At 41.1% G+C, this 27,215-nt stretch overlaps 1 protein-coding gene across 1 annotated transcript in view; it reads left to right on the plus strand.

Moving 5' to 3' along the window:
• The window catches only part of LOC137378580 (early endosome antigen 1), a 1,009,825-nt gene that overhangs the window by 59,092 nt on the left and 923,518 nt on the right, over positions 1-27,215 (plus strand). Inside the window, exon 3 of the mRNA XM_068048885.1 lies at positions 3,039-3,167. Coding sequence (XP_067904986.1) covers positions 3,039-3,167 — 129 coding nt within the window. The remainder of the gene's footprint in view (positions 1-3,038; positions 3,168-27,215) is intronic.

The following is a 27,215-nucleotide window of genomic DNA, read 5'->3' on the forward strand; positions in this document are numbered from 1 at the left end:
TTTTGTCAGATGACGAATTAATAGAATTCTAATTGTATTCAACAGACATGTTATTTATATATAGATCAAAGTACACAAAAATTACAAAAAGATTATAGAACAATAAAATGAATGTCGACAAAATTAATGACTTTAACATTTTCAAATTGAGAATTTAACCTTTACAATTACAGCCAGCTGTGTGTGAATATGTACACCTTTAAGTTGTGTTTATATAGTATATATGTTTGTATTAAAAAGCTAAATGTGTGAACCATGAATGTTAATTGAAGCCATTTATGTGTAAATGAGCCATGCATTAAAGGCATTAATTCATGTATAGTGATATCTTAATGAGTCCAGACAGTTCTAATGAGTGTTGTTTTACACCCTTACCAGAAATATCAAGATTATTCATATTCCAAGTAATAGAATTTACGGTTATTTCCTCTAATAGTGAACATATTGTATTTTCTAAAGTGGCAATGTTATATTCCTTTGTTGTTCAGTTGTGGTGTGTGTATCTGTCTTTCCTAAAATGTTTGGATATAAATATACATGGGAATGTGTCCATATATTTAATTTTCACAACCCATCTGTTCTAATTGGGTTTTGCAGGCTTAAAAGCATTTATTAAATCTATTTTAATGTTGGGACTGACTATAGTTCATGTAGGATTTGAGGTACTGGCCACAGAAATTGTCAGTGTACAACAATATTGCCATGAGTTTCTCTGGTCAGTGGTGTTTGAACCAGAGTTTGTTACTTGTGCTCTTGCTGCATAATGTGCTGGTAGGTAGTATTTTGATTTCCTCAAGTGTGATCTGTGTTTGTTTGCAACCTCAGTGTCTGACATGATTCTGAGCTGAGTTTCCGACCCCATCCTTTCCATCGTAAAGATTGCCTACTTCCACCTCAGCTCATCTGTTGCTGAAACTGTCAACCATGCTTCTGTAACCTCTAGACACGACTATTCTAACAATGTCCTGTCTGGCCTCCCGTCTTTTTCACTCCACAAATTTGCGCTTGGGGAACCCAGTGATACTAGCATAGGTTTATGAAATACAAAAGTTCATAGTAAACACAGTCTATTCCAACGTTCACACTTTCCATAAAAGGTCATTGAAGATGAAACCCTCTTTAAGTTCAAACTATCTTAGATGTCATTGTGTAGAAATGTTCGACGTTCAGTTTTGTGTTTCACGTTGCTCATGGAATCTATTCAAGGATAAAGCCCTAAAAACATTCAGTCCAGTGATTAGCTAATGTGACAGTAATTTTGAAGAGAAGACCAGTTTAGCTTCCTTTGCTCAGAAATATACAAAGAAATATACAACGTAAGGAGTAGACATGCCAACTGATGGGCAACTCAGAATTACAGTACTGCCAAGGGCTTCGCCTATATCACTAAAGATGCAGCTGTTACACATTGTCCTTTTCAACATAACGTACTGACTTTACAATATATCTCCATCAGGTACAGTCCCAATGTTAAATAATTGGACCATATCATTTTGAAAGATCTCAATCACATGGTGACTAAAACTGTGCCACTATTTCTTATTGCTATGGTTGTATGTTTACAGATTACTTTTGTGATGACTTTGAATTGTGTCACTATAAAATAGCTTTAAGCTTGCAAAAATCTGAATATTAAGTATCCAGTAAGAACAGAAACAATTGCTTGTATTTATATAGTGCCGTTAACATAATAAAATGCCCTAAGGTGCTTCACAGGAGCATTATAAAGCAAAATTTGATGTCTTTAAAAATAAACATTTTACTGAATAAATTAACTTGACAATTTACTTCATATTTATCAGCTCATGAAGTAAATGGGTGAACAAATATACTACACATGCACAAAAAGCTTTTTTTAGCCTTATGTATTAGCCTTATGTATTGTGCCTGAGCATGACAGATGGTTAACTGCTCTTGCGCTAAAAAGGAATCTTGACGAGGGTGGGGTAGATAGCTGTTGGCATAATTTGGCAAAGTTTCCAGGTACCAATAATATCAACTTGCATTTATATACAGCTTTTAACATAGGAAAATGTTCCAAGGTGCTTCAAAGAAGCCCAAGAAGACCAAAATTGATGTTGAACCAAAGAATGAGATATTAGGGCAGTTGATTCAAAGCTTTGTTAAAGCGACAGGTTTTAAGGAAGGCCTTGAAGGAGGTGGGGAGAAAGACAGGGAGGCTTATGGAGGGAATTCCAGAGGTTGGGGCCTAAATGATTGAAGGCATGTCTGCCAACAGTGAGGTGAAATGGATGGGGTGGGTGCACAAGGATTCAGAGTTGGAGGAAAGCAGAGTTTCTAGACAGTTTGTAGGGCTCTCTTTTTCTTTTTCCTTTCTCTTCTCTTCTTGCTGCTTTATTTTGTTATATTTTTCTCTCTTTGTCTTCTCTCTTCTCTTTCCTTGTGCTTTCTTCCACTCTCTTTTCTTCTCCTTTCCTCTCCCTTTCCCTCCCTGTCGTCTTTCTTTTGCACTTAAAAAAAGGCTTCAAGCCACAATTTGGCCAGATTGCTCAAGCCCAGAGTGGCAAATCTCTGGAAATGGCTGGGAACAGTGGGCTGGGGTGGGCCATGTTGCATTCTATTTAGTCTGTTTTCAATTTTGCCAGACCCTTGGATCACACAGCTGCCATACTTGATAGTGCCATACCCTGGAGCTCTTTCTCCACCATAATCCCCTAAAGCTGCCAAGTCCTGCTATCCTATACTACTGTCAGAGCCTAGGAATTGTCTATTGTGCGTTACATGACTTAACGCCCCTGCAGTTTTTCTGAACAAACTGTATACTCCAACCCACTGTGTGCAATGCCATTGGGATCTGCTTGTGTGTATGTGTGTCTTAAAACAAACCCATAAGACATTTTTCAAGTTCTATCTTGAAAATGTCAGAAATATCCATTTATTCATACTCTGCATTCTGTACTTTATTTATTTTTCAAGTATTCACTAATAGTATCTATCTGAGATCCAAATCTGGTACTGTCGAGATAAGTTTAATATTAGAATTTCGACACATTTCTTACTTTTCCTTGTTTGTTTAGTTGAAGGTGCAGATTCTGCAGTCTTACATCAATGACTTAAGTGAACAAAATGATGTCCTGATTCAGACAATGGAGGAGCTTGAAAGAGAAGCCAATCGAAGAGTAACTTCTCTGGAAGAAGACCTGCAGGTAATCAGAAACATTGAATGCTTCAAGACTGTAGCTATAGGTCTTTTACTTTCCAAAGTGGTTTGATAATGATCCAAAAGGACGTGATTCAGAACATAATGTACAAACTGCTGTAGGTGAAAACTGTACTTTAAGGTAGATCAAAGTTGCATTGTAAACTATTCAAGAGTTCATGTTTCTTAACATACAATGCATTTTAATGGTGTGTTTATTCCAGGGATTCCAAGCACCTTTAGGCATTGTGCAGTCTTTCCTTTTTAAGTGTCTTTGGGCATTTCCGATTATTCTTATAAAACATTTAAAGTATTTTTTATTGTTCGGCTATGTGTATCTGTTCTGAACTGTTTTTCCATTCAAAATGCTGGGAGTTAAGAGGCAACAATTTCTATGCTTCCCATGCACCAGTTTCTTTTCTCTTGTAAGATAATTATTAATTTCCCAGTTGCAAACCAAATAAAATGCAATTGGATGAAAAAAGACCATTTTACCAATTAAGTTCATTTCTTCCATAGATGCTGTATCAGACTAAACCTTGTGTGTGAGTTGCCAGATAATTTCACGCTCTTTTTTACAGTATGAAATACTTTTTGTTAACTGTTTGTTGTACTTGTCACTTAACCACATGACTTGGTAGCATTGGCAAGTTTGATAGTAGACAAGAAATATATAAGAACCTTGTAGAAGAAATCTGCACAGGTGTTAAGGATAACCTCATTATATGTTGCAACTATATTAGTTTCACTTGCGACTATTCTTAGTTATTTTCCACTTCATTTTTTCTGCTTCCTACAACAGCCATGTTATGATTTCTCTGAGCAGGATTGACGATCTGTGCTGAATTAGGAACACGTTGCTACTGTTGACTTCTGCCCACTAGGAACAGTTCACATTGTGAATTTAAAGCCAGCAGACAGAAGTACATTCTTACCTTTTCAGTTCTGATTTGCTTTGAGCTTGTATGACAAAGGAGGTGTTACAGGAAGAAACTCTTAGACTTGAGTGACATGACATATACAATGTATGCACTTCCTGTCAGTGTCACATTTACTTCTTGCCAAGCCTATTTCTGTCTGGCTATTTCATTTACTATGTATCATACCTACTTCCCAATTGCATCTCCAAGCTAGGTGGCATTGTTTGCACACAGTTGGCCTTCAACCCATTGGCAACTCTTTTCCACCCACTCCTATCAACCCGAATCAAAATCCTAAGTGATCGTTTGTCCTCTTTCCATACTATTGTCCAGCCATCTCCATCCACCCATGGTTGCCATTGCTTCATGACTTGCACTAGAAAATTTGAGGGCACTATATTGAAAATGCTTCAACAATCCAGCAAGTCCTGCTTTTGCAGCTCAAGTCTAGGATTCCCTAAAAGACTTTGGGCATGCCTCTGTTGCTTAAATGCAAATAGTACTTGTCTGTCTATTTATAATATATTACCAGTTTTGTATCTAATGTGCACTTGCTGCCTGTCTCACTTTGGCTAAAAGTAAAACTGCAGAAAATCAGAACTGAATAAGCAGGGAATGTAGGAATGAAAACAAGTTAAACTAATAGAAAGTTGCCAATGAGAAACTATTAAAGATTTGGAGAAACCAACCAATCTTGAATGACGAATCAGAGAACCTATCAATATATTGAAAAAAACACTAGAAAAAGATAAATTGAACCAATTGAATCACTTACAACACTTTGAGAAAAATGGCCTGTGATTTTTTTAAACTAAAATTTCTAGTGCCTAAATTAATACTTTTAACAAAATAAAAACATCAAAAAATTACATATTTCATAACATCCTGATTTAAATTTACCTACTCCATTGTCCTTCATGTTTATCATTCAAGCTTTAATTTAAAAAGTCTCAAGTTCTCCCAAAAGTTTGGACTTGGACTTGATATTTTTTCCCAATAGTTGTGTCTTGATTATTGAAGGTGAAATAAAGGTCACTCATTTATGCCTGGGTAATGTTGCTATGCATGATAAAAATATACTTAACTTTCATCCTCCCGGCACTAGGTGGCGCTGCTGCTTGTCCATCTGCCAACTGCTTTGTTTCTCCAGTTGTTTTTTGTATTTTTAATCCCTGTTCTCTTCAGAGAAGGTTAAAGTTAATGATTTTAATTTTGTTTCTTGCTGCCATCAAGTAACTTTTAGTATTTATTTTAGATAATTCAAGTTTCTTCATTCACAGGCACAGAGAATTCTTTAAAGAAATGTCCACCCCACTGCCACCACAATTGACGCCGGCCCCCTGTTATGAATAGCCTCTATTGAGCATCCTTAACCTACAAAAATGCCGTGACTGCTAGAGCAGGTAATAGGCTGGATATTCTGTGATGTGTGACAATCGCCTTACCCTAAAAAGCCTCTCCACCACCTGCAAGTCAGGGTTGGAATACTTTCTATATGCCTGGCAGCTGCAACAATACTCAAGAGGCGCAATACTATTCAGGACAAAGTAGATCTTCTCATCACCAGAATTCTGTAGTTGCAGTGTATCTACAACGTGTACTCCAGCAAGTCGCCAAGGCTCCTTTGGTAGCAATTCCCAAATCTGCAATCTCCACCACCTAGAAGGACGAGGACAGTAAGTGTGTGGGAACACCACCATCTGTAAGTTCCCCTCCAAATCATGCACCATCCTTCACCACACGGACTGCAGTGGTTCAAGCAGAAACCTCACCGCCGCTTTCTCATGGACAACTAGGGGTGGACAATAAATGCTAGCCTTTACAATGACGTCCATATCTCAAGAATGAGTCAAAAAATATAAATCAGTGGCCCTATTACCATATTACTGCACAGAAATGGGCCTTATGGTCCATAAAATCTGTGCAAATGTTTTTCCCTGCATGAACCACCTCGCTTAATCCCTCTCCTCATTTCCCTGAACTTTTTTCAAGAACTTTCCAATTTCATTAAAAAAAAAATGTGGATTTTGCTTCAACAATACAATAGTTTATGGTACAGAATTTCACCTTCTTTACAGAATCACAGAATTGTTATGGTGCAGAAGGAGGCCATTCAGCCCATCATGTCTGCACCAACTCTCCGAAAGAGCAATTCACTCAGTTCCATTCCCCCACCTTCTCCCCATAACCCTGCACATTCTTCCTTTCCATATAACATTTTCTTTATGTCTACTCTATCAAACCTTTCCAGAATTTTAAAGATCTCCATCAGGTCACTCCTCAGCCTTTTCTTTTCTACAGAAAAGAACCCTAGCCTGTTCAGCCTTTCCTGATAAGTATATCCTCAGTTCTGGAATCATCCTTGTGCATCTTTTTTGCACTTTCTCCAGTGTCTCTGTGTCCTTTTATAACATGGCAGAACTGTGAATAGTACTCCATGGGGTCTAACCAAGGTTTGATACACGTTTAACCTCTTTGCTTTTCAATTCTATCCCTCTAAAAATGTTTTTAGCATGTCCATTGGTGCTTTCTGCAATTATCTTAAATTTGTGCCCTCTTGTTGCTATCGTGCTGACTAGTGTAAAGAATCTATTAGTATTTACTCAGTCGTAAACTTTCATAGTTTTAAAGACCTCTATCAGGTCATCTAAACGTCTCTGCTCTTAGGAAAAATCTTCTCAAGTCTCTTCATAACATTAACCTCTCATCGCTGGTCCCAGTGAATCTATGTTGCTTTTCCATTGCTTCATATCACTCTTATAATAGTCTACCCAAACTTGTGCATAATATTTCAATGCAACCTGAAAAGGGTTTTGTGTAAGTTCAAGATAACTTCCTTGCTTTTGAATTGTATGCCTTTAGATATAAAACACAAGGAATTGATTACCTTGTTATGATCTTATCTACTTGCACTGCCACCTTTTACTGACTATATATTTGTACACCAAGGTCACTACTCCATTTAAAATCTTAGCATTTAAGGTGTATGTATTTTCCATCATCTTGCATCCAAAATGTATGGCTGAAGATGTCAATCATGGCTGTCTTGCCTCTGAGTCAAGAAGGTTGTGGATTCAAGTCCGGCTCCAGGACTTAAGCACAAAAATCAAGGCTGACAATCCAGTGCAGTACTGAGGGAATGCTGCACTTGTCAGAGTTGCCATCTTTCAGATGTTAAACCAAGGCTCCATCTGTCCTCTCACATGGATGTAAAAGATCCCATGGCACTATTTTGACGAATTGGAAGGGAGTTAGCCTGAGTGTCCTGGCCAATAGTTATCCCTCAATCAACATCACAGAAACAGATTATCTGGTCATTATCACATTGCTGTTTATGGGAACTTGCTATGCACAAATTGACTGCCGCATTTTCCACATTACAACTTAGACTACTGTTATGACCAGGTGAGAAAGGTGTCTAGGGGTCTTTTACTGTCTTCGCCTAGTCTTATTGTAACAGGGTTTAATTTTCAACACACTGTGTTTTGAGCTCTCCCTTTGGTGAATCCTTGTTTACCACTTTCCAATTACAAGGCAAAGAAATGAACATAAACAGGCTTTCTTGGGTTTAAAGAAGAAAAGTGGAATTTATTAAACCTCAAACTTAAACTCTAATATGCTTAACGCCTACGGATGTATGACGTACCCATGCTAGCATGCACACGCGATACACACTTGCAGATAGGGACAGAAAAGAACAGAAGAAAAATAAAATGGAGAGGTTTGAGGCACTATCAGAAGAGTTTCTTGTTTACTATGCTTCAAGCTCACTGTAGTCCTTTTGTAAGTAGTCTTGCTTCTCGTTAGGGCCCAGTATTCTTCTTAAACCTTGCTTACTGTAGCAAACTTCTCTCTGTTGGGGTTCATGTGTCTTCGATGGTTTCTGAAGCTGGTGAGAGCGAGATGAGAGCAGGCAGGAGAGAGCTGTTCTCAGTCGAGGAGCTAACAGCCTTCTAATTTTCAATTCCCCTGTTGGAAGTTCAAATTCAAAAAACTCCCAACAGTCAGCCAATCATGTGACCAAACCGATCCGACCACGTCTGTTTGTGTATTCGGCCATCTTAGCAGTTAACCTGGAATGCTAGCCTTTTCATCTTCAACGTCTGGTAATCAAAGGTCCATTGTGGATTAAATTGGAGCAGGGAATAGCCCCTTTGTCCTTTGAAGTACTGTCTGCGGACATGCTAATGTCTCTCTCCAGCCAAAGTCTCCAATTGTTTTTTAAAGCAAGTTCTTTCTTCACCATCAGCAGTTTAAAATCAATGTTCATGTGGCAAAATTAATTTTTCTCATTCTTGGCTGGTGCAGGGGCTTGCCTGACACTACGCATCAAAAGTAATTCATTGGCTGTAAATCATTTTGGGACGGTCTGGTGGTCTTGAAAGGCGCTATATAAGTGCGAGTCTTTCGTTCTTTAAGATTATTTCACACTGAATGCACCTGCTGCCTTTTGACCAGCCTATCTGTTTTTCATTTAATTGCATAAAACTCTGACTCCCATGAGCAACACCGTGAGCTATCAACTAGTAACCGTATAAAATAAAAAATAGATATATTGGGAATGCTACTATGCAATAATCTCACCTCATAGTTCAAATTATGGTTATAAATTGCCTGAGCATTGCTGGTGTCCTTTTGAATAAGACAGATACCTTGTAATAGCTGAGAATATTTGCTTTTTTAAAATAAGCAACCTACTGTTGTATAATTTTTCTTCATATTTACTTGGTTAATGTGCCTTTAGTTAATAACTCTTCGCTTTGATCTTTTAATTTTTTTAAACTTAAATCTTTTTCAAAATCACCACTTTATGCCACTTAATCAACCTCATTATTGCTCATTATTTTTCCATTCTTTCATGTAATTTTGGTTCTCTAATTGAAGTTCCAAGTGTGTACTGACTTTTCATTAACTGTAAGGAACAACTTAGCCACAAAATGCGTAAAAATAAATTGCTAAGCATAGACTATGGGTTGAACAAAAGGAGCAACAAATACTAAATAAATTAAGAAAATAAAATACTAAATCACATTTTTCAATAGGTCTGATATGATGTGCTGGACTGATCATATTCATTGCTTTATTTTGTCATCACTTCATCTCTCAGGACACTGGCCTTTGGGCTTGCATTGTGGTAAATTTGTGACTTGCTTATTTGCATCCTCGTACAATTTCTGCAAATGTATGTCAGCAAATGTATTCGAATAATGCTTTAGATCTCTTGATCATTTGAGTAAGTCCAAAAATTGGTTTGTTCACTGTTTTGCAATGCTTTAGGTTCTTTAGCGAAAATCAGTCTTGCTGTTATGGAACCTTGCTGTGTCGAAGTTAGCTGCTGTGGTTGCCAAAATAGCAAGAGTCAGTACACTTCACAAGCAATTCATTGATCATGAAGTGCTTTGGAACATTTTTTTTTTGCTCTTTGCTGAGACCTAAAATTTATATGACATCAGAATATTTGCATTAAAAATGGGAAAACTTCCATAATTTTTAAAAACATTTTGCAAGAAAACGGGATAAAATCTGAAAATAGGTGCAGAGGTCACGATGTACGATTTATCTGGCCCGTTCCTTCTGAAGCAGGCAGCACGGAAATTTTGTGCTGCCTGCTCATTTACATGATTGCACTGGACCAGCAACATAAATACTGTGGCTACAAGAGATCAGAGGCTAGGAATGCTGCGGTGAGTAACTCGCCTCCTTTCTTGCCAATGCCTGACAACCAGGTCTACAAGGCACAAGTCAGGAGTGTGATGGAATGCTCTCCACTTGCCTGGATAAGTGTAGCTCAAACAACACAATAAACTCGACACCATCCAGGACAAAGCAGCCCGCTTGATTGGCACACAATCCAGCACCTTAAACATTCACTCCCTCCATCACCGACACACACTGGTACCATATACAAGATGCACTGCAGCAACTCACCAAGGCTCCTTCAACAGCACCTTCCAAACCCGCAACCTTTACCACCTAGAAGGTCAAGGGCAGCAGATGCATGAAAACACCACCACCTACAAGTTCCACTCCAAGCCATACACCATCCTGACTTGGAACTATATCGCCATTCCTTCACTGTCACTGGATCAAAATCCTGGAACTCCCTTCCTAACAGCACTGTGGGTGTACCTACACCCCAAGGACTGCAGCGGTTCTAGAAGGCAGCTCATCACCACCATCTCAAGGGCAATTAGGAATGGGCAATAAATACTGGCCTAGCCAGCGATGCCCACATCCCATAAACCAATTTAAAAAACAAGTGTGTAGTCAGCGCTGAGCGTGCTGTTGAGTGGCTGCATGCCTGAGTAGGGGATGCAAAATCGTGAGGGGTTAGCACAAGTTCAAGCAAGCCTGCACCTCTTAAAAGGAGCAGCTGCTGGAACTCGTATAACAAATTACTTTGACCAGGGAAAGACACGGAATGGCACAACATGGCAGAGAGGTTTTCTGACCTAGCACTGGAAGCCTTGATGCAGAAGGTTGACAGGAGTGATATCCTCTAGCCACAAGGGACCAGGATAACCTCCAGACAGACCTCAAGAAGGCAATGGCAGCAGATAGCTGTGCAGGGCATTGCCAGCAGTGTAGCTCCGAGGACCTTGGTGCAGTGCCGCAAGAAGTTCAATGACTTTACAAGAGTGGTCAAGGCCATTAAATTCAACTTCAAATGCCATATTGCACTAACTGCAACAGTAACCTCACACACTGCTCAATGCACCACATCTCCATCTCTCACCAATCGTCAGGCAAACCACCCACCTACCAAGACACAGGCACACATTATTTCGCCACATGAACATTAAAATTTAAAATTGCAAGCCCCTGACTGGAAATACATTTTTGTATAGTAACTAGCAGTTTTGGAACAAAAGGGACCTAGTTGTTGCTTCTCCAATACACAGAAGAAGTGGTTAAACCAGTTTTAGTCACATTATCAGCTGGCTAAAGTCTTTTGAATTTGAACTTCCAACAAAGGATTTGAACTCGGAAAAAGTCATGTGCTCATGGGGTAAAGATCTCTCCTGGAACTGAAGCAAGAATTACAGTCTCTCCTGTCTGCCTGCTTCCATTTCCTTCCCATGGAACTGAATTTTGTGAAAACACGTGAAACTCAAAGAGAGAAAGGTTTCCTACGTGAAAAAGGTTTTAAGAAGACTACTGGGCCCCATTGAAGAGCAAGACTACTTACAAAAGGACTACAGTGAGCTTCAAGCACCGTAACAAGATATTGCCTCAAACCCCTCTCTACTATATTTTCCTTTTTTTCCTGTTCCTATCTGCATGTGTATATTGCGTGTGCATGCTGGCGAGGGTGCATCGTATATCTGTAGGCATGAACCATGATAGAGTTTAAATTTAAGGTTTGATAAAATTTCATCTTTCTTCTTTAAACCTCAGAAAGCCTGTGTGAATTGGTTTCTTTGTCTTATAATTGGAAAACCGTGAACAAGGATTCATAAAAAGGGCAGCTCAAAACACTGTGTTTAAAATTAAACTCTGTTACACCAAGACCAAGTAAAGACAGCAAAAGACCCCTAGACACATAGAAACATAGAAAATAGGAGTAGACCATTTGGCCCTTCGAGCCTGCTCCGCCATTCATTATGATCGTGGCTGATCATCCAACTCAGTAGCCTGTTCCCGCTTTAGCCCCATACCCTTTGATCCCTTTGACCCAAGAGCTATGTCTAACTCCTTCTTGAAAACATACAATGTTTTGGCCTCAACTGCTTTCTGTGGTAGCAAATTCCACAGGCTCACCACTCACTGGGTGAAGAAATTTCTTTCATCTCAGTCCTGAAAGGTTTACCCCGTATCCTTAGACTATGACCCCTGGTTCTGGACTCACCCACCATCAGGAACATCCTTCCTGCATCTACCTGCACAGCACTAGTATATCAATAAACAGAATTGAAATTCATAATCTTAAAATAGAAAGCTCAGTATGGCAAAATAGTAATTGCCTGCTTTCTTCCCATTGGTCATGTCTGTGCAGTAGAAAGATATTGGTTCAATATTTAACACTGGCACTGCACTGCACTACTGAAAACGCTGCCCTTTTGATGAGGCGTGTTCCAAGTTCTGTTAGCCTATATTGATAGACAATAATCTAAGTAAATGAGGCAATCATAGAAACTTATAGCACAGAAGGAAGCCATTCAGGCCATCTTGTCTGTGCTGGCTCTTGAAAAAGCAGTTGTGCTTAGTCCCACATGCCTGCTGTTTGTCCATAAACCTATAAATTTCTCATCCTCAGTTGCCTAGGCCCAAAGCTTTTGCATATCCATATACATGTCCAACTCCTTTTTTAAATTATTTATGGAATTGAATTCCAACACTTTTTCAGGTAGAGCTTTCCACATGACGACCACTCTGAGTCTTTTGCCAATGATTTTAAATCTATGATCTCTGTTTAGTGATCCACTTGCCAGAGGGAATAATTTTTCTCTATCCTCTATCACATCCTCTCATCATCTTGAAACTCCGATTAGGGCACCTCTTAACTTTCTCTGTTCCAAGGAAAACAGTCCTAAACTTTCTAACTTCTCCTTATAATTGGCGTCCCTTGTCCCTGGTAAACCTCATGTGTACCCTTTCCAAGGACTTTACATCTGTCTTGAAGTGTGGCATCCAAAATTGTCCACAATACTTCAACTGAGGACTAAACAGTGATTTACAAAATTCTAGCATGATCTCTTTGCTTTTATATTTTATGCCTCTATTTGTAAATCCAAGTAACTCATACTTTTTAACCACCTTCTCAACTTGCCCTGCCATCTTTAAGGATTTGTGTAATTGGACACCAAGATCACTGCTCATCTACACTTTTCCAAAATTGTGTCATTTGTACTATACTGTCTTTCCATATCAATAACTTATATTTATATTGCATACTTAACGTAATGGAACATGCCAAGGCACTTCGCAGGAACATTGTAAAACTAAGTATGACACCGAGCCACATAAGGAGATATTAGGTCAGATGACGAAAAGGTTGGTCAAAGAGGTAGGCTTTATGAGTGCCTTAAGGTGGAAAGTGGGGTAGAGAGATCGAGAGGTGGAGAGAGGGTATTCAAAAGCTTTGGGCCTAGGCAACTGAAGGTGCAGCCACCAACAGTGGAGTTATTAAAATTGGAGATACAGAAGAGGCCAGATTTAGAGGAGGACAGATATCTTGGAGGGTTGTGGGGCTGGAGGAGATTACAGAGATAGAGAGGGGGCCAGGCCATGGAGGGATTTGAAAATGAGGATTTAAATTTTTAAATCAAGATGTTGCTTGACTGGAAGCCAATGTTACTCAGTGAGCAGAGGGGTGACAGGTGAACAGGACTTGATGCGAGTTAAGACACGACAGCAGAGCTTTGAATGACCTCAAGTTTATGGAGGTAGAATGTGGGAGATCAGCCAGGAGTGCATTGGAATAATGAAGTGTACAGGTAAACAAAGGCGTGAATGAGGGTTTTAGCAGCAGATGAGCTGAAACAGGTTGAAGCCAGGTGATCTTAGAGGTGGAAATAGGTGGTCTTAGTACTGGCATGAGTATGAGGTTGAATGTGACACCAAGGTTGCGAACAGACTAGTTGCCAGGTAGAGGGATGGAGTTGGTAGCTAGCAAATGGAGTTTGGAGCAGAGACCGAAAACCATGATTTCAGTCTTCCCAATATTTAATTGGAGGAAATTTCTGCTCATCCAGTACTGGATTAATCCTCCCAAAGTGCATCGCATCACTCCTCTCTGCATTGAATTCCATCTGCCATTTCACCACCCTGTCTGTCATCCTAATGTCTAGAATTATCTGCATTACTATCTACTATATTGCCAAGTTTCGAATCATTTCCAAACTTCATAATGCTACTCCCTATGCCCAATTCTAGGTACTTTAGAAAAATTGAAAGAAATGGATCCAAATCTGACATTGGGAACACCACTGCAAACCACGTACCAGTTTGCAAAAGAATTCATCCACCGCTACCCTCTGCTTCCTGTCAACTGAGCCAATTCTGTTTCCATACCGCCACTTTCCTCTTACTTCCAAGGGCTTCCATCTTCTTAACAAGCCTCTTGTGTGGCACTTTGTAGAATGCCTTCTGAAAATTCATATATACATCTACTCACTACCTTGATCAGTCTTCTCTGTTACCTCATCAAAGAGTTTAGTCAAGTTAGTTAAGCATAATTTTCCTTTAACAAATCCATGCTGGCTCTCCTTGATTAACCCATGTCTTTCCAAATGAAAGTTTATTTTGTCGCTGATGATGGATTCCAAAACTTCTCCAACATCGACATTAGACTGACAAGCCTGTGGTTTCCTACAGAAAGCCGAGAGGAGTAAAGAAAGTGGAGGGGTGAAATCAGAAAGGAAATTAGGAAAGCTGAGAGAGAGTATGAAAGAATATTGGAAGCAAAATCAAGGTGAACCCAAAGATGTTTTATCAATACATTACGAGTAAGATAACTAAGGAGAGAGTAGGACCCATAAAAGACCAAAAAGGAAACCTATGTGCAGAGCGGAAGATGTTGGTATGGTTCTTAATGAATACTTTGCGTCTGTCTTCACAAAAGAGGGGGACGATGCAGATATTGTAGTTGAGGAGGAGTGTGAAGTATTGGATGTGATAAACATAGGGAGAGAGGAAGTATTAATGGGATTAGCTTCCTTGAAAGTTGATAAATCACCAGGACCAGATGAAATGTACGCTAGGCTGTTAAAAGAAGCAAGCGAGGAAATAGCAGAAGGTCTGACCATTATTTTCCAGTCTTCATTGGATACAGATGTGCTGCCGGATGATTGGAGAACTGCTAACGTCGTACCTTTGTTTAAAAAGGGAGCAAAGGATAGACCGAATAATTACAGGCCAGTCAGTCTAACCTCAGTAGTGGGCTAATTATTGGAATCTATTCTGAGAGTCAGGATAAACTATCACTTAGAAAGGCACAGGTTAATCAAGGATAGTCGGCATGGATTTGTTAAGGGAAGATCTTGTTTGACCAACTTGGTTGAATTTTTTGAAGAAGTAACAAGTAAGATAGATGAGTGTAGTGCAGTTGATGTGGTCTACATGGATTTTAGCAAGGCTTTTGACAAGGTCCCACATGGCAGACTGGTTAAAAAAAAAAAAAAAATCCCATGGGATCCAGGGAAATGCGGCAAGGTGGATACAAAATTCGCTCAGTAGCAGGAAACAAAGGGTAATTGTTGACGTATGTTTCAGCAACTGGAGGGCTGTTTGCATTGGTGTTCCGCAGAGCTCAGTACTGGGTCCCCTGCTTTTTGTGGTATATATTAATGATTTGGACGTAAATGTAGGGGGCATGATCAAGAAGTTTGCAGACGACACTGTTACGACCAGGTGAGAAAGGTGTCTAGCGGTCTCTTTTAGCCTTCACCTGGTCTTATTGTAACAGGATTTAATTTAAACACACTGTCCCTTGGTGAATCCTTGTTCATGGCTTTCCAATTATAAGGCAAATAAATGAGCACAAACAGGCCTTCCTAGGTTTAAAGAAGAAAAGTGAAATTTATTAAAACTTGAACTCTCATTCGATTAACTGCTACGGATACATGATGTGCCCACGCTAGCATGCATACGCGATATACACATGCAGTTAGGGACAGAAAAGAGCAGAAGAAAATTAAAGTGGAGAGGTTTGAGACAATATCTAAGAGTTTCTTGTTAATGTGCTTTGAGCTCACTGCAGAGTCCTTTTGTAGGTAGTTCTTGCTTGTAGGTAATTCTTGCTTTTTGTTGGGGCCCAGTATTCTTCTTAAACCTTGTTCACTGTCGGAGACTTTTCTCTCTTGGGGTTCATGTGTCTTCAATGGATTCCAAAGCTGGTAAGAAAGAGTTGGGAGCAGACAGGAGAGAGATGTTCTCAATCCAGGAGCTTTCTGCCAGTTCAAAACTCTGAGGCAAGTTCAAATTCAAAAAACTCAGGTGGCGCAGCAGATTAGTCATGTGACTAGCTGGTGTGCCCAAATCCATTTGTGTATTCGGCCATCTTCGCAATCGACCTGGAATGCTAGCTCTTCCACCTTCAATGTTTGGTAATCAAAAGTCCATTGTGGATTGAATGTGTCAGGGAACGGTCTTTTGTCCCTTTTAAACACTGTCTGTAAATATGCAAATGTCTTTCCAGTCAAGGATCTGGTGTTTTCTTTTAAAAGCAAGTTCTGTCTTTACTCCAGTAACAGTTTAAAATCAATGTTCATGTGGCAAATTCATATGCCTCATTCTTGGCAGGTGGGGGCCTGCATGACAACACAAAGATTGGCCGTGTGGTAGATAGCGAGGAGGATAGCTGTAGGCTGCAGGAGGATATTGATGGTCTGGTCAGATGGGCAGAAAAGTGGCAAATGGAATTCAACTTGGAGAAGTGTGAGTTGATGCATTTGGGGAGGTCAAACAAGACAAAGGAATACACAATTAATGGTAAAATACTGAGAAGTGTAGAGATAGTGAGGGACCTTGGAGTGAATGTCCACAGATCCCCGAAGGTAGCAGGACAGGTCGACAATGTGGTTAAGAAGGCATATGGAATCCTTTCCTTTATTAGCCAAGATATAGAATATACCTTGTCACTGGGTCATAATCCTGGAACTCCCTAACAGCACTGTGGGTATACCTACCCCAAATGGACTGCAGCGGTTCAAGAAGGCAGCTCACCACCACCTTCTCAAGGGCAATTAGGGATGGATAATAAATGCTGGCCTAGCCAGCGTCACCCACATCCCATGAATGAATTAAAAAAAACTCATTGTTTAGGCCTCAACGTGAGTACAGCGTGCAGTTCTGGTCACCTCATTACAGAAAGGATGTAATTGCACTAGAGAGGGGTACAGAGGAGATTTACAAGGATGTTGCCTGGACTGGAAAAATGCTTTAGTGAGGAAAGATTGTATAGGCTGGGCTTGTTCTCCTTGGAACAGAGAAGACTGAGGGGAGATCTGATTGAAATGTACAAAATTTAGAGGGGCCTGTATAGAGTGGAGATGAAGAGCTATTCACCTTAGCAAAGGGGTCAGTGATGAGGGGCCATAGATTTAAAGTGATGGGTAGAAAAATTAGAGGGGAGATGAGAAAAAACTTCTTCACCTAGAGGGTGATGATGGTCTGGAACTCACTGCCTGAAAGGGTAGTTGAGGCAGAGACCCTCAACTCATTCAGAAGGAGTCTGGATATGCACCTCAAGTGCCCTAAGCTGCAGGGCTACGGATCAAATACTGGAAGGTGGGAATAGAACAGGTGGATCGTTTTTCGTCCGGCACAGACACGGTGGGTCCGGTGACCTCTTTCTGTGCCTTAAACTTTCTATGATTCTATGACCTAGATAGGACTAGGAAAGAGGTTCTGCATAAGGAGTATGAGCAGCTAGGGGCTCAATTAAAAGGTAGAACCTCAAAGGGAGATGTGTGGGTGTAAGGCTAGTGTTTAAACCTAAATAAAGGTAATTACAAGGGTATAAAGGCAGAGCCAGCTAAAGTGAACTGGGAAATCAAGTTAAAAGGTGGAACAGTAGAGATGCAGTGGTAACCTTTTAAGGAGATAATTAATCTCAGCAAAGATTTATCCCAGTGAGAGAGAAAGTTTCTTTGAGAAGGATGCATCATCTGTGGCTAAATAAGAAAGTTAAGGATGGTGTCAAAAGAAACATTGTACAAATCTGCAAAGATTAGTAGTAGGTCAGAAGATTCAACAGATTTTAAGAACCAGCAAAGAATATAGAGTATGAGAGAAAACTAGCTCGTAATATAAAAACAGATAGTAAGAGTTTCTACAAATATTTAAATAGGAAAAGAGTAACTAAAGCTAATATAAAAGCAAAATACTGCAGATGCTGGAAATCTGAAATAAAAACAAAACATGCTGGAAATACTCAACAGGTCTGGCAGCATCTGTGGAGAGAGACTAAAGTTAATGTTGGTTCTCGAGAGAGGGGGTCTGGGAATTGATAATGGAAAACAAGGTGGAGGTATTGAACAGGTATTTTGTGTCTGTTTTCACTGTAGAAGACTTAGAAAACCTGCCAAAGACTCTGGAAAATCAAGAGGTGAAAGGGAGGGAGGACTTAAAACAATCACCATCACCAGGGAAAAGGTGCTGGGGAAAATATGAGGCCTAAAGGCTGCATCCTAGGGCCGTAAAAGAAGTGGCTTCAAAGATAGTTGATCATTTGGTTGTAATCTTCCAAAATTCCTTAGATTGTGGAAGGGTCCCAGCGAATTGAAAAATAGTGATTGTAACACCTTTATTCAAGAAAGGAGGGAGACAGAAAGCAGGAAACTTTCAGCCAGTTAGGTTAACATCCGTCATAGGGAAATTACTAGAATCTATTATTAAGGAGGTTATAACAGGATACTTGGAAAATCATTGTGGGATCAGACAGAGTCAACATTGTTTTGTGACAGGGAAATAGTGTTTATTAGAGTTCTTCGAGGGAATAGCAATCGAGGTGGATGTGGTGTACTTAGACTTCCAAAAGACTTTTGATAATGTACCATGTTAAAGATTACTACACAAGACAAGAGCACATGGTATGGGCGGGTGGGGGGATAACATAATATCATGGATACAGGACTGGTTAGCTAACAGGTAGCAGACACTCGAGATGAATGGGTCTTTTTCGAGTTGACAAGCTGTAACCCGTGGAATGCCACGGGGATCAGTGCTGGGGCCTCAACTATTTGCAATTTGTATCAATGACTTGGATGAAGGGACTGAATGTATGGTAGCTAAATTTGCCGATGACACCAAGATAGAAAGGAAAGTAAGTTGTCAAGATGCGGTAAAGAGTCTGCAAAAGGATATAGATAGGTTAAGTGAGTGAGCAAAAGTTTGGCAGCGTATAATGTGGGAAAATGTGAATTTGCCCATTTTGATAAGAATGGAAAAGCCGTATACTATTTAAATGAAGAGAGATTGCAGAACTCATGGTACAGAGGGATCCTGGTGCATGAATCACAAACTATGCAGGTATAGCAAGGTATTAGGAAGGCAAATGGAAGGTTGACGTTTATTGCAAGGGGAATAGAGTATAAAAGTAGGGAAGTTTTACTGCAGCTGTACAGGACCTTGGTGAGACCACATCTGGAGCACTGTGTACAGTTTTGGTCTCCTTATTTGAAAAAGGATATAATTGCATTAGAAGTTGTTCACACTCGATTAATTCCGGGGATGAAGGGCTTATCTTATGAAGAAAGGTTGAACAGGTTGGGCCTATACCTGTTGGTGTTTGGAAGAGTGAGAGGTGACCTTATTGAAACATATAAGATCCTGAGGGGACTTGATAGAGTGGGTACCAGGAGGATGTTTCCTCTTGTGAGGGAGACTAGAACTAGGGGACACAGTTTAAGATTAAGAGGTCTCCCTTTTAAGACTGAGAAGAGGAGAATTTTTTTCTGAATGGGTCGTTCGTCTGTGGAATTCTGTTCCCCAGAAAGCAATGGAGGCTGGGTCATTGAATTTATTCGAGGCTGAGTTAGATAGATTTTTGACAGACAAGGGAAGTCAAGGGTTATAGGAGGCAGACAGGAAAGTAGAGTTGAGACCACAACCAGATCAGCCGTGATCTTATCGAATGGCAGAGTAGGCTCGACGGGTCGAATGGCCTACTTCTGCTCCCATGTCCTATGTTCCTGTGTAATACCTTTATTGTTTAAACACCAGAATTTGTAATGTTATTAAAAAATTAATCCAGAAAATTGTAAATCTGTACCAGCCAGTGCTTCCTTCAGTTACAAAACCTTCAGGTTACATGTAGCCTTGGAGCCTTGCCCCAATTTCAGGCTGCAGTACAGGTATTGTCCAAGCTTTTGTCTTTATTGCCCCATAGGAACTTTCTTTCTTGTCGTTGAAGCCTCTTTATTCTTCCACTTTTCCAGAAAATTGCATTTGTTGGTACATTATGCAAAAAACTAGTATTTGGCACTGATATTTGAAAATGGTAAATGAGAACAGTTCAGTTTACATCAGTTTTGCAGGTCTTTTAGCACAGTCATATTGCTTCATTCTCAGTCTCCAGAAGTGTGTTGTCATTGACTGATTGGCTGGTAGATTGGTTGCTGTCATCCATAATTTCCACAAAGACCTCAGCAGTCTCTGGGATCTAGTTGTATACCTCAAACCACGCACGTTTGATGCCCTCTGCATGTGAACCTTCCATGGTGACAGATGCTTTTGGGGGCCGTACATTAAGCTTAAATCCATGTTCTCATTATTTGTATAATCACAAGTTGCTAATGCATCTTGATATTCTGGTTTAAGATTTATCTGCCAATAAGTCAGTTATGCTAAAACAACCCTTTCCAGACCCCAAGCTCATGAAATTCAAACAAGGTATACCAGCAACAAACAAACAAGCAAAAATAGGCCTTGGCACCAAGGCTGGCTAGGGGACTGCATGTTGCTCAGGGGCACAGCATGTACTTTTGTGTGAACTAGATTTTTCTGCGTTATCTTAGTTGGATGTGTTTAAAGTGACTGCAAATGACTGCTTAGGTAGCACCATACTATTAACCCTTACTTAGAGAGCTGTTTTATCGGTAATCTGGGGGGAAAATATAGTTTGCGTAATGTTACGACCGAGGCGGGAGGAGTGCACTGTTTTTTCTAGTCCCACTTCTCCACAGGTCACAACATATATTTAAATTTTCCCACTTATCGATATGGTTAATCATATATTCTGTTTTTCCCGGAATAAAACACACCAACCAGGTTTCTTTAATAAACAAGAGAATTATCAGTTTATTCCAAAACAAGTCACAACCAGTAATGAAGTGAAGCATAAACACACAGATTGAAATATTACCGTTCTCCTCTTACCTTAGACCCTCACAGCGCGCTAACACACACACACACACACACACACACACATATACATACATATACCGGTTAACTGGAAAAATAAAAGGGATTTTTGTTTAGAGCTCTGTTACAGACAAAAGAACACTTGGGCTGAATACTTGCTCCTTCTTGAAGAAACAGCAGATGTTGTGTTCCAGAACTGGCATACAGTCTGGCCTCCGAGTACACGTAGACGGGTCACTGGGATCTTTTAGAACAGTTCTTTTCAGGCGACATTGAGAATTAATTTAGCAGGCTTATCTTCAAAGCCAGGAGACGAGATGAGTTGACACAGTGGACTTCTCAGGGTCTTTTAGAGAGGTGCTGGAAAACTGAGCTGGGTTGTGGTCTTCTCTCCTTCCTTGGGAATTCTCTCCTTGGAAGTTCTCTTCTTCTGCAGGCCTTTTAAAGCGATGGAACAGGCTGGGCTGAGCAGGGGGTTCTGTCCTTCAGTTTTATTTTTTTAAACTCCAACCCCTTTTAAACAGTTCATTCCCAACTCCAAACAATTCAAAAGTGCAACCGGAAACAGTAAGTCCACCCTCTGACCTGTCACTGCTCTGCACACATCTTCCCCCAGTTTCCAGGGTTTTGATTCTATTTTAACTTGAGTCCTGTGACAACCAGTAAACGTTGTTGCCAAACCAGTTCTTTCAATGTCCTTTTGATGACCCTTTTGGGGGGAAAAAAACTGGTCCAACATTTCTTCAGTTTGACTATGAATTCCTCAAAAAATATTTTAAACAAAAAACAAGCACTTTCATAACAGGAGTGTCGCTTCAAAAGGTGCTACGCAGACTATGCCGATTTCCCGGGGGCAGACAGTGCCGCACGTCGCTACCTGTGTGGCATGCGTGGCGGTCCTCAATGATATCAATCTAGACCGTCATGCAGGTAGCAGCCTGCAGTGCTGTCTGCCTCCAGGGAAATCAACTTAGTCTACGTAGCACTGTTAAAAGCGCTGCTACATGAATGAATTTCTCTGCCTCTGTATTTCCTAATAATAAGATCTGAATCAGTTGCTCACAGGCAACAACTTGAATATATGAGGAATCTTATATTGGTGAGCTGAAAGGCAGAGGCCAAGAATCTATGATGACCCACAAAGTAGAGCAAATGAGATGCTGATTAGCAGAGAACATAGCGCTTGCATGAGTAGCTTTGACACACAACAGTTTGCATTTATATAGTTTCTTTAACATAGTAAATGCTTCACAGGAGCATTATCAAATAAAATTTGAGCCACATAAGGAGATAATAAAATGGTGACCGAAAGTTTTGTGAAAGAGGTAGGTTTTTGGATGAAAGAAAGCTGATTTCGGCAGGGAAATCCAGAGCTTTAGGGTTTATACAGCAGAATACAATAGCTGCCATTGGTGGAGCGATAAAAATCGGGGAAACGCAAGAGACCAGAATTGGAGGAGCGTAGAGATCTCGGAGGTTTTTATGGCTGCGGGAGGTTACAGAGTCAGGGAGGGGCGAGACCTTGGAAGGATTTGAAAACAAGGATGAGTATTTTAAAATCGAGATGTTGCTGGTCCAGGAACTGGCATGGGTCAGTGAGCACATACGAGCAGCAAGGTTTCAGATGAGCTCAAGTTATGGAGGGTGCAAAGTAGGAGGCTGGCCAGGACAGCGATGGAATAGTCAAGTCTCGAGGCAACCAAGACAAGGATGAGGGTTTCAGCAGCAGATGAGCTAAAGCAGAGCTGAGACAGATGTTCGAGGTAGAAGCTCAGCTTAGATATCTAGCCTCTGGTGTTATATCGCATGGCATCATCACTTCGTCGTCCATCCTGGAGAGAATGATAACATTCGGGAGCACCACAGCGAAGCCCTCAGCGCAGGAGTCCAGGCTCACAAACTTTGCAGCTTGGACGAAAGCTCGGCTGTCATTTATATTGGGCTTCACAATGGAGAGACTGGTCAATCATATGGATAAGCGCTTTGAAGAAGTTGATCATCTTCTGCAATCTTCTCTCTTACTGATTACTGGAAGTAATGAGGCCCAGTCGGAAGGGGTGGCAGTAGTCTGATGGAAAGGGTACATACTGGCCTCTTTTGGGATGTCAGCATGTCTGCATATTTGGCCTCCTACCCCCCACACCCCTGAACCAGTACTGCCATGTTGCCATCAAGGCAGATGGGCCAGACTATTCCAGCAGCAGCCAAGTTGCAACTGCCTTTGGCTGAGCCATCACACAATCAAGCACCAGAGACACCAATCACGGCAACCCACTCAGCTCAGGCCACGAGAGCATCTTATAGGTGTGTTAGTTAAGAAACCTTTAAAGAAATGCACTGAGTTGCTCACCCAGGTCATATATGAATGGAAGTCATTTATGATTGTCATTAAATTAATTGCCTTTATTATATTCGGCACTTTGGTCTTCGAGTGGTTTCATACAGCTGAATCTGCATGCAAAGAATGGTATGGACGGATACAGAAGTTGTCTGAATGGTTTGAATATTCTTCATTTTAGGATGAAGGGAGTAGAGAAAAAAGTAACTAGAACGGTTTTCAGAATTGCTCGGCTATAACATGATACTCAATATCTCTTGCTGTAAAGCACTGATGTGACTCCTTCCTCTGCTCTTTCCTCTCCTTCCTTCAAGTCTTGATGTCTGATGGTGACTGTTGCTGCTGCTTATCCTCCTAATAATACAGGCCCCTCTGCAATACAAATGCTGCAGACCACAACAATGCATGATCCTCTATTCGGCGCATATTGAAGGGAGCCCCCTGAGTGTTTCAGAAATCTGAATCTCTGCTTGAGCAGTCTTATCATGTGCTCTGTAAAGATCCTGGTTGTGCACTGGCTTTGATTGTATCTCATCGAGTCATAGAGTTATGCAGCAGAAAAACAGGCCCTTTGGCCCATCGTGTCTGTGCCGGCCATCAAGCACCTAACTATTCTAGTCCCATTTTCCAGCACTTGGCCCACAGCCTTGTATGCTATGGCGTTTCAAGTGCTCATCTAAGTACTTCTTAAATGTTGTGATGGTTCCTGCCTCTACCACCACTTCAGGCAGTGTATTCCAGATTCCAACCACCCTCTGGGTGAATTTTTTTTTTCCTCAAATCTCCTCTAAACGTCCTGCCCCTTACCTTAAATCTATGCCCCCTGGTTATTAACCCCTCCGCTAAGGGAAAAAGTTCCTTCCTAACTAACCTATCAATGCCCCCTCATAATTTCGTATACCTCAATCATGTCTCCCCTCATCCTTCTCTGTTCTAAGGAAAACAACCCCAGCCTTTACAGTCTCTCCTCATAGCTGAAATGCTCCAGCCCAGGCAACATCCTGGTGAATCTCCTCTGCACACTCTCCAGTGCAATCACATCCTTCCTATAGTGTGGTGTCCAGAACCTCACAGAAGTGTGAACCTCACACTTCTCAGGATTAAATTCCATTTGCCACAGCTCCGCCCATCTTACCAGTCCATCTATATCGTCCTGTAATCTAAAGCTTTCCTCCTCACTATTTACGACACCACCAATTTACGTGTCATCTGCGAACTTACTTATCATTCCTCCTATATTCACGTCTAAATCATTAATGTACACGACAAACAGCAAGGGTCCCAGCACCGATCCCTGTGGTACACCACTGGTCACAGGCTTCCATTCGGCCATTACCCTCTGTTTCCTGCCAGCGATCCAATTTGCCAAATTGCCCTGGATCCCATGGGCTCTTACCTTCTTAACCAATCTCCCATGCGGGACATTATCAAAAGCCTTACTGAAGTCCATGTAGACTACATCAACTGCTTTACCCTCATCTACACATCTAGTCACCACCTCGAAAAATTCAATCAAGTTCGTTAGACACGATCTCCTCCTGACAAAGCTGTTCTGACTATCCCTGATTATTCCCTGCCTCTCCAAGTAGAGATTAATCCTGTCCCTCAGAATTTTTTCCAATAGTTTACCAACCACTCATGTTAGACTCACCGGCCTGTAATTACCTGGTCTATATCTGCTACCCTTCTTGAATAATGGTACCACATTTGCTGTACTCCAGTCCTCTGGTACCTCTCCAGTGGCCAGAGAGGATCTGAAAATTTGTGTCAGAGCCCCTGCTATCATCTCCCTTGCCTCACACAACAGCCTGGGAGACACCTCATCTAGGCCTGGGGATTTATCCACTTTTAAGCCCGCTAATACATCTAATACTTCCTCCCTTTCAATGTTAATATGTTCAAGTATATCACAATCCCCCTCCCCGATCTCTACACCTACATCATTGTTCTCTACAGTGAAGACAGATGAAAAGTAATCATTTAAAACCTCATCTATGTCCTCTGGATCCTCACACAGATTGCCACTTTGGTCCCTAATGGGCCCTACTCTTTCCCTGGTTATCCTCTTGCCCTTAATATACTTATAAAAAGCCTTAGGATTTTCCTTTATATTGATCGCCGATGTTCTTTCATGTCCCCTCTTCGCTCTCCTAATTACTTTTTTAAGTACCCCCCTACACTTTCTGTACTCCTCCAGTGACTCTGCTGTTTTCAGTACTCCGAATCTGCCATACGCCTCCTTTTTTTTTTTACCTGATCCAATACTCTATATCCCTTGACATCCAGGGTTCCCTGGACTTGATGGTCCTACCCTTCACCTTAACAGTTATCTGTCCTGCTGGGGCGTATTGGAGTTGCACTTTGTTTTTTTTCCGTTGCTCCCTAGCAGCCATCATGTTGCATTCCTCATAGGGTAGAATAACTGGGGGATGTTGGAGTATCTGAGTGTAAAAGCATTTTGGCAGCTCCCTGGACACTTTGTGCAGACCTGCATGATGATGATCCTGTGATTCACCATTTTCTGCATATTGACCATCTGTACATTAGGCCCTGGACCCTAAGCTCTGGAATTCCCTCCATGCACCTCTCCACTTCTCTACCTCACTTTACCCTTTTAAGCCACTCCTTAAAACCTACCTCTTTGTCCAAGCTTTCGTTCATCTGACTTAATACCTCCTTATGTGGCTCAGTGTCGTAGTTTGCTTTATAATGCTCCTGTGAAGTGCCTTGGGAGGTTTTATTATGGTAAAGGTGTACTGTAAATATACGTTGTTGATAGAGTGGAATCTTTTTTCTGTTGATGAATGTTGCTGGTTCGTGTTCCATCTTCCTGATGACCACACCCTGTGTCTGAAAGAATCCAACAATTATGAGTTTTTACCTCTAGGCCTGGGTGCCAGTTATGGCCTCCAGTGCACAGCCCTTCTTAACTGCTGTCATCTGAGGTTCAGGTTGCCTGTGGTTGCTGAGGATCCTGCTTCTCTTCCAAATCTTGCTCCATGCAGAAGCAAGAATGGCATCCATAGTGAAAGCTGAGTACGGAGTTGCAAGGTAAGAAAAGTTAGAAGTTCTGATCTGGAAGTTGGAAACAGTCTTATTAGTCCAGAAAGTTACAAATCCTGTGATCCGGTGCATGATGCCTGAAAGCCCCCTTTTTACAGTAAGGAGCTCTTGGAGCTAATTCCACTAGTTTTTGCTGGTGGGTCCGAGAATAGGCATGGCATGGACTATTTCAAGTTAACATGTAGTTGGAATGAGTATGATCCCTTAGGAGTGTGATTTTGATCTGCCCAGGAACAGTTGCCAGACAGAGTCAGAAGCAAGGCAGTTAAATGGGTGTGGTACGGGACATCCCTAAATGGGACATTAACCCCCACCCACACTGCTCCCATTGGGCAGATTAAAACCATCTCTTTGTTCACCACCACTCCCACCCCCCACCCCTCCCAAAAAAACAATTTAAAATGCATCCCTTGAGCATGGTATAAATGGGTGCTGCACTTGATTGAGGGAACATTTTATTTCTCGTGCATGTAAAATCAAAGGAGTTACAATATGTGTCTGTGCCACTGCTACCCCTGCATCTCAGCTATTTAATCCCAGACCAATTCTCATATTCTTTTCCCTGGACCCTGTCATGTGCTTTTAAATGCTGTGATCACTAAGAGAGCAAGACTACACCTTCTACTGGTAGGGTAGGGATCCAGAAGAACCAAGACAGCATGGAGTGGCCTTCACCATCAGAAACCCTTTGCTCAGCATGATAGAGCCATCTACAAATGGCTCGGAACACATATTGTCCATCTGACTGCTCACCGCCTCTGGTCCAGTACACGAGGAACTCCATACCATCATTAGTAGCATTCCTAATACCAAACATTTGTTCCTGATGGGGGCTTTAACGCCAGGGTTGGGGCTGACCATGACTCATGGCCCGAGGCAGGAGGGCCATGAATGAGAATGGACAGAGACTGCTGGAGTTGTGTACCTG

This window comes from Heterodontus francisci, chromosome 17 (genome assembly GCF_036365525.1).
Source record: "Heterodontus francisci isolate sHetFra1 chromosome 17, sHetFra1.hap1, whole genome shotgun sequence".
In the NCBI taxonomy this organism is placed as follows: Eukaryota; Metazoa; Chordata; class Chondrichthyes; order Heterodontiformes; family Heterodontidae; genus Heterodontus; species Heterodontus francisci.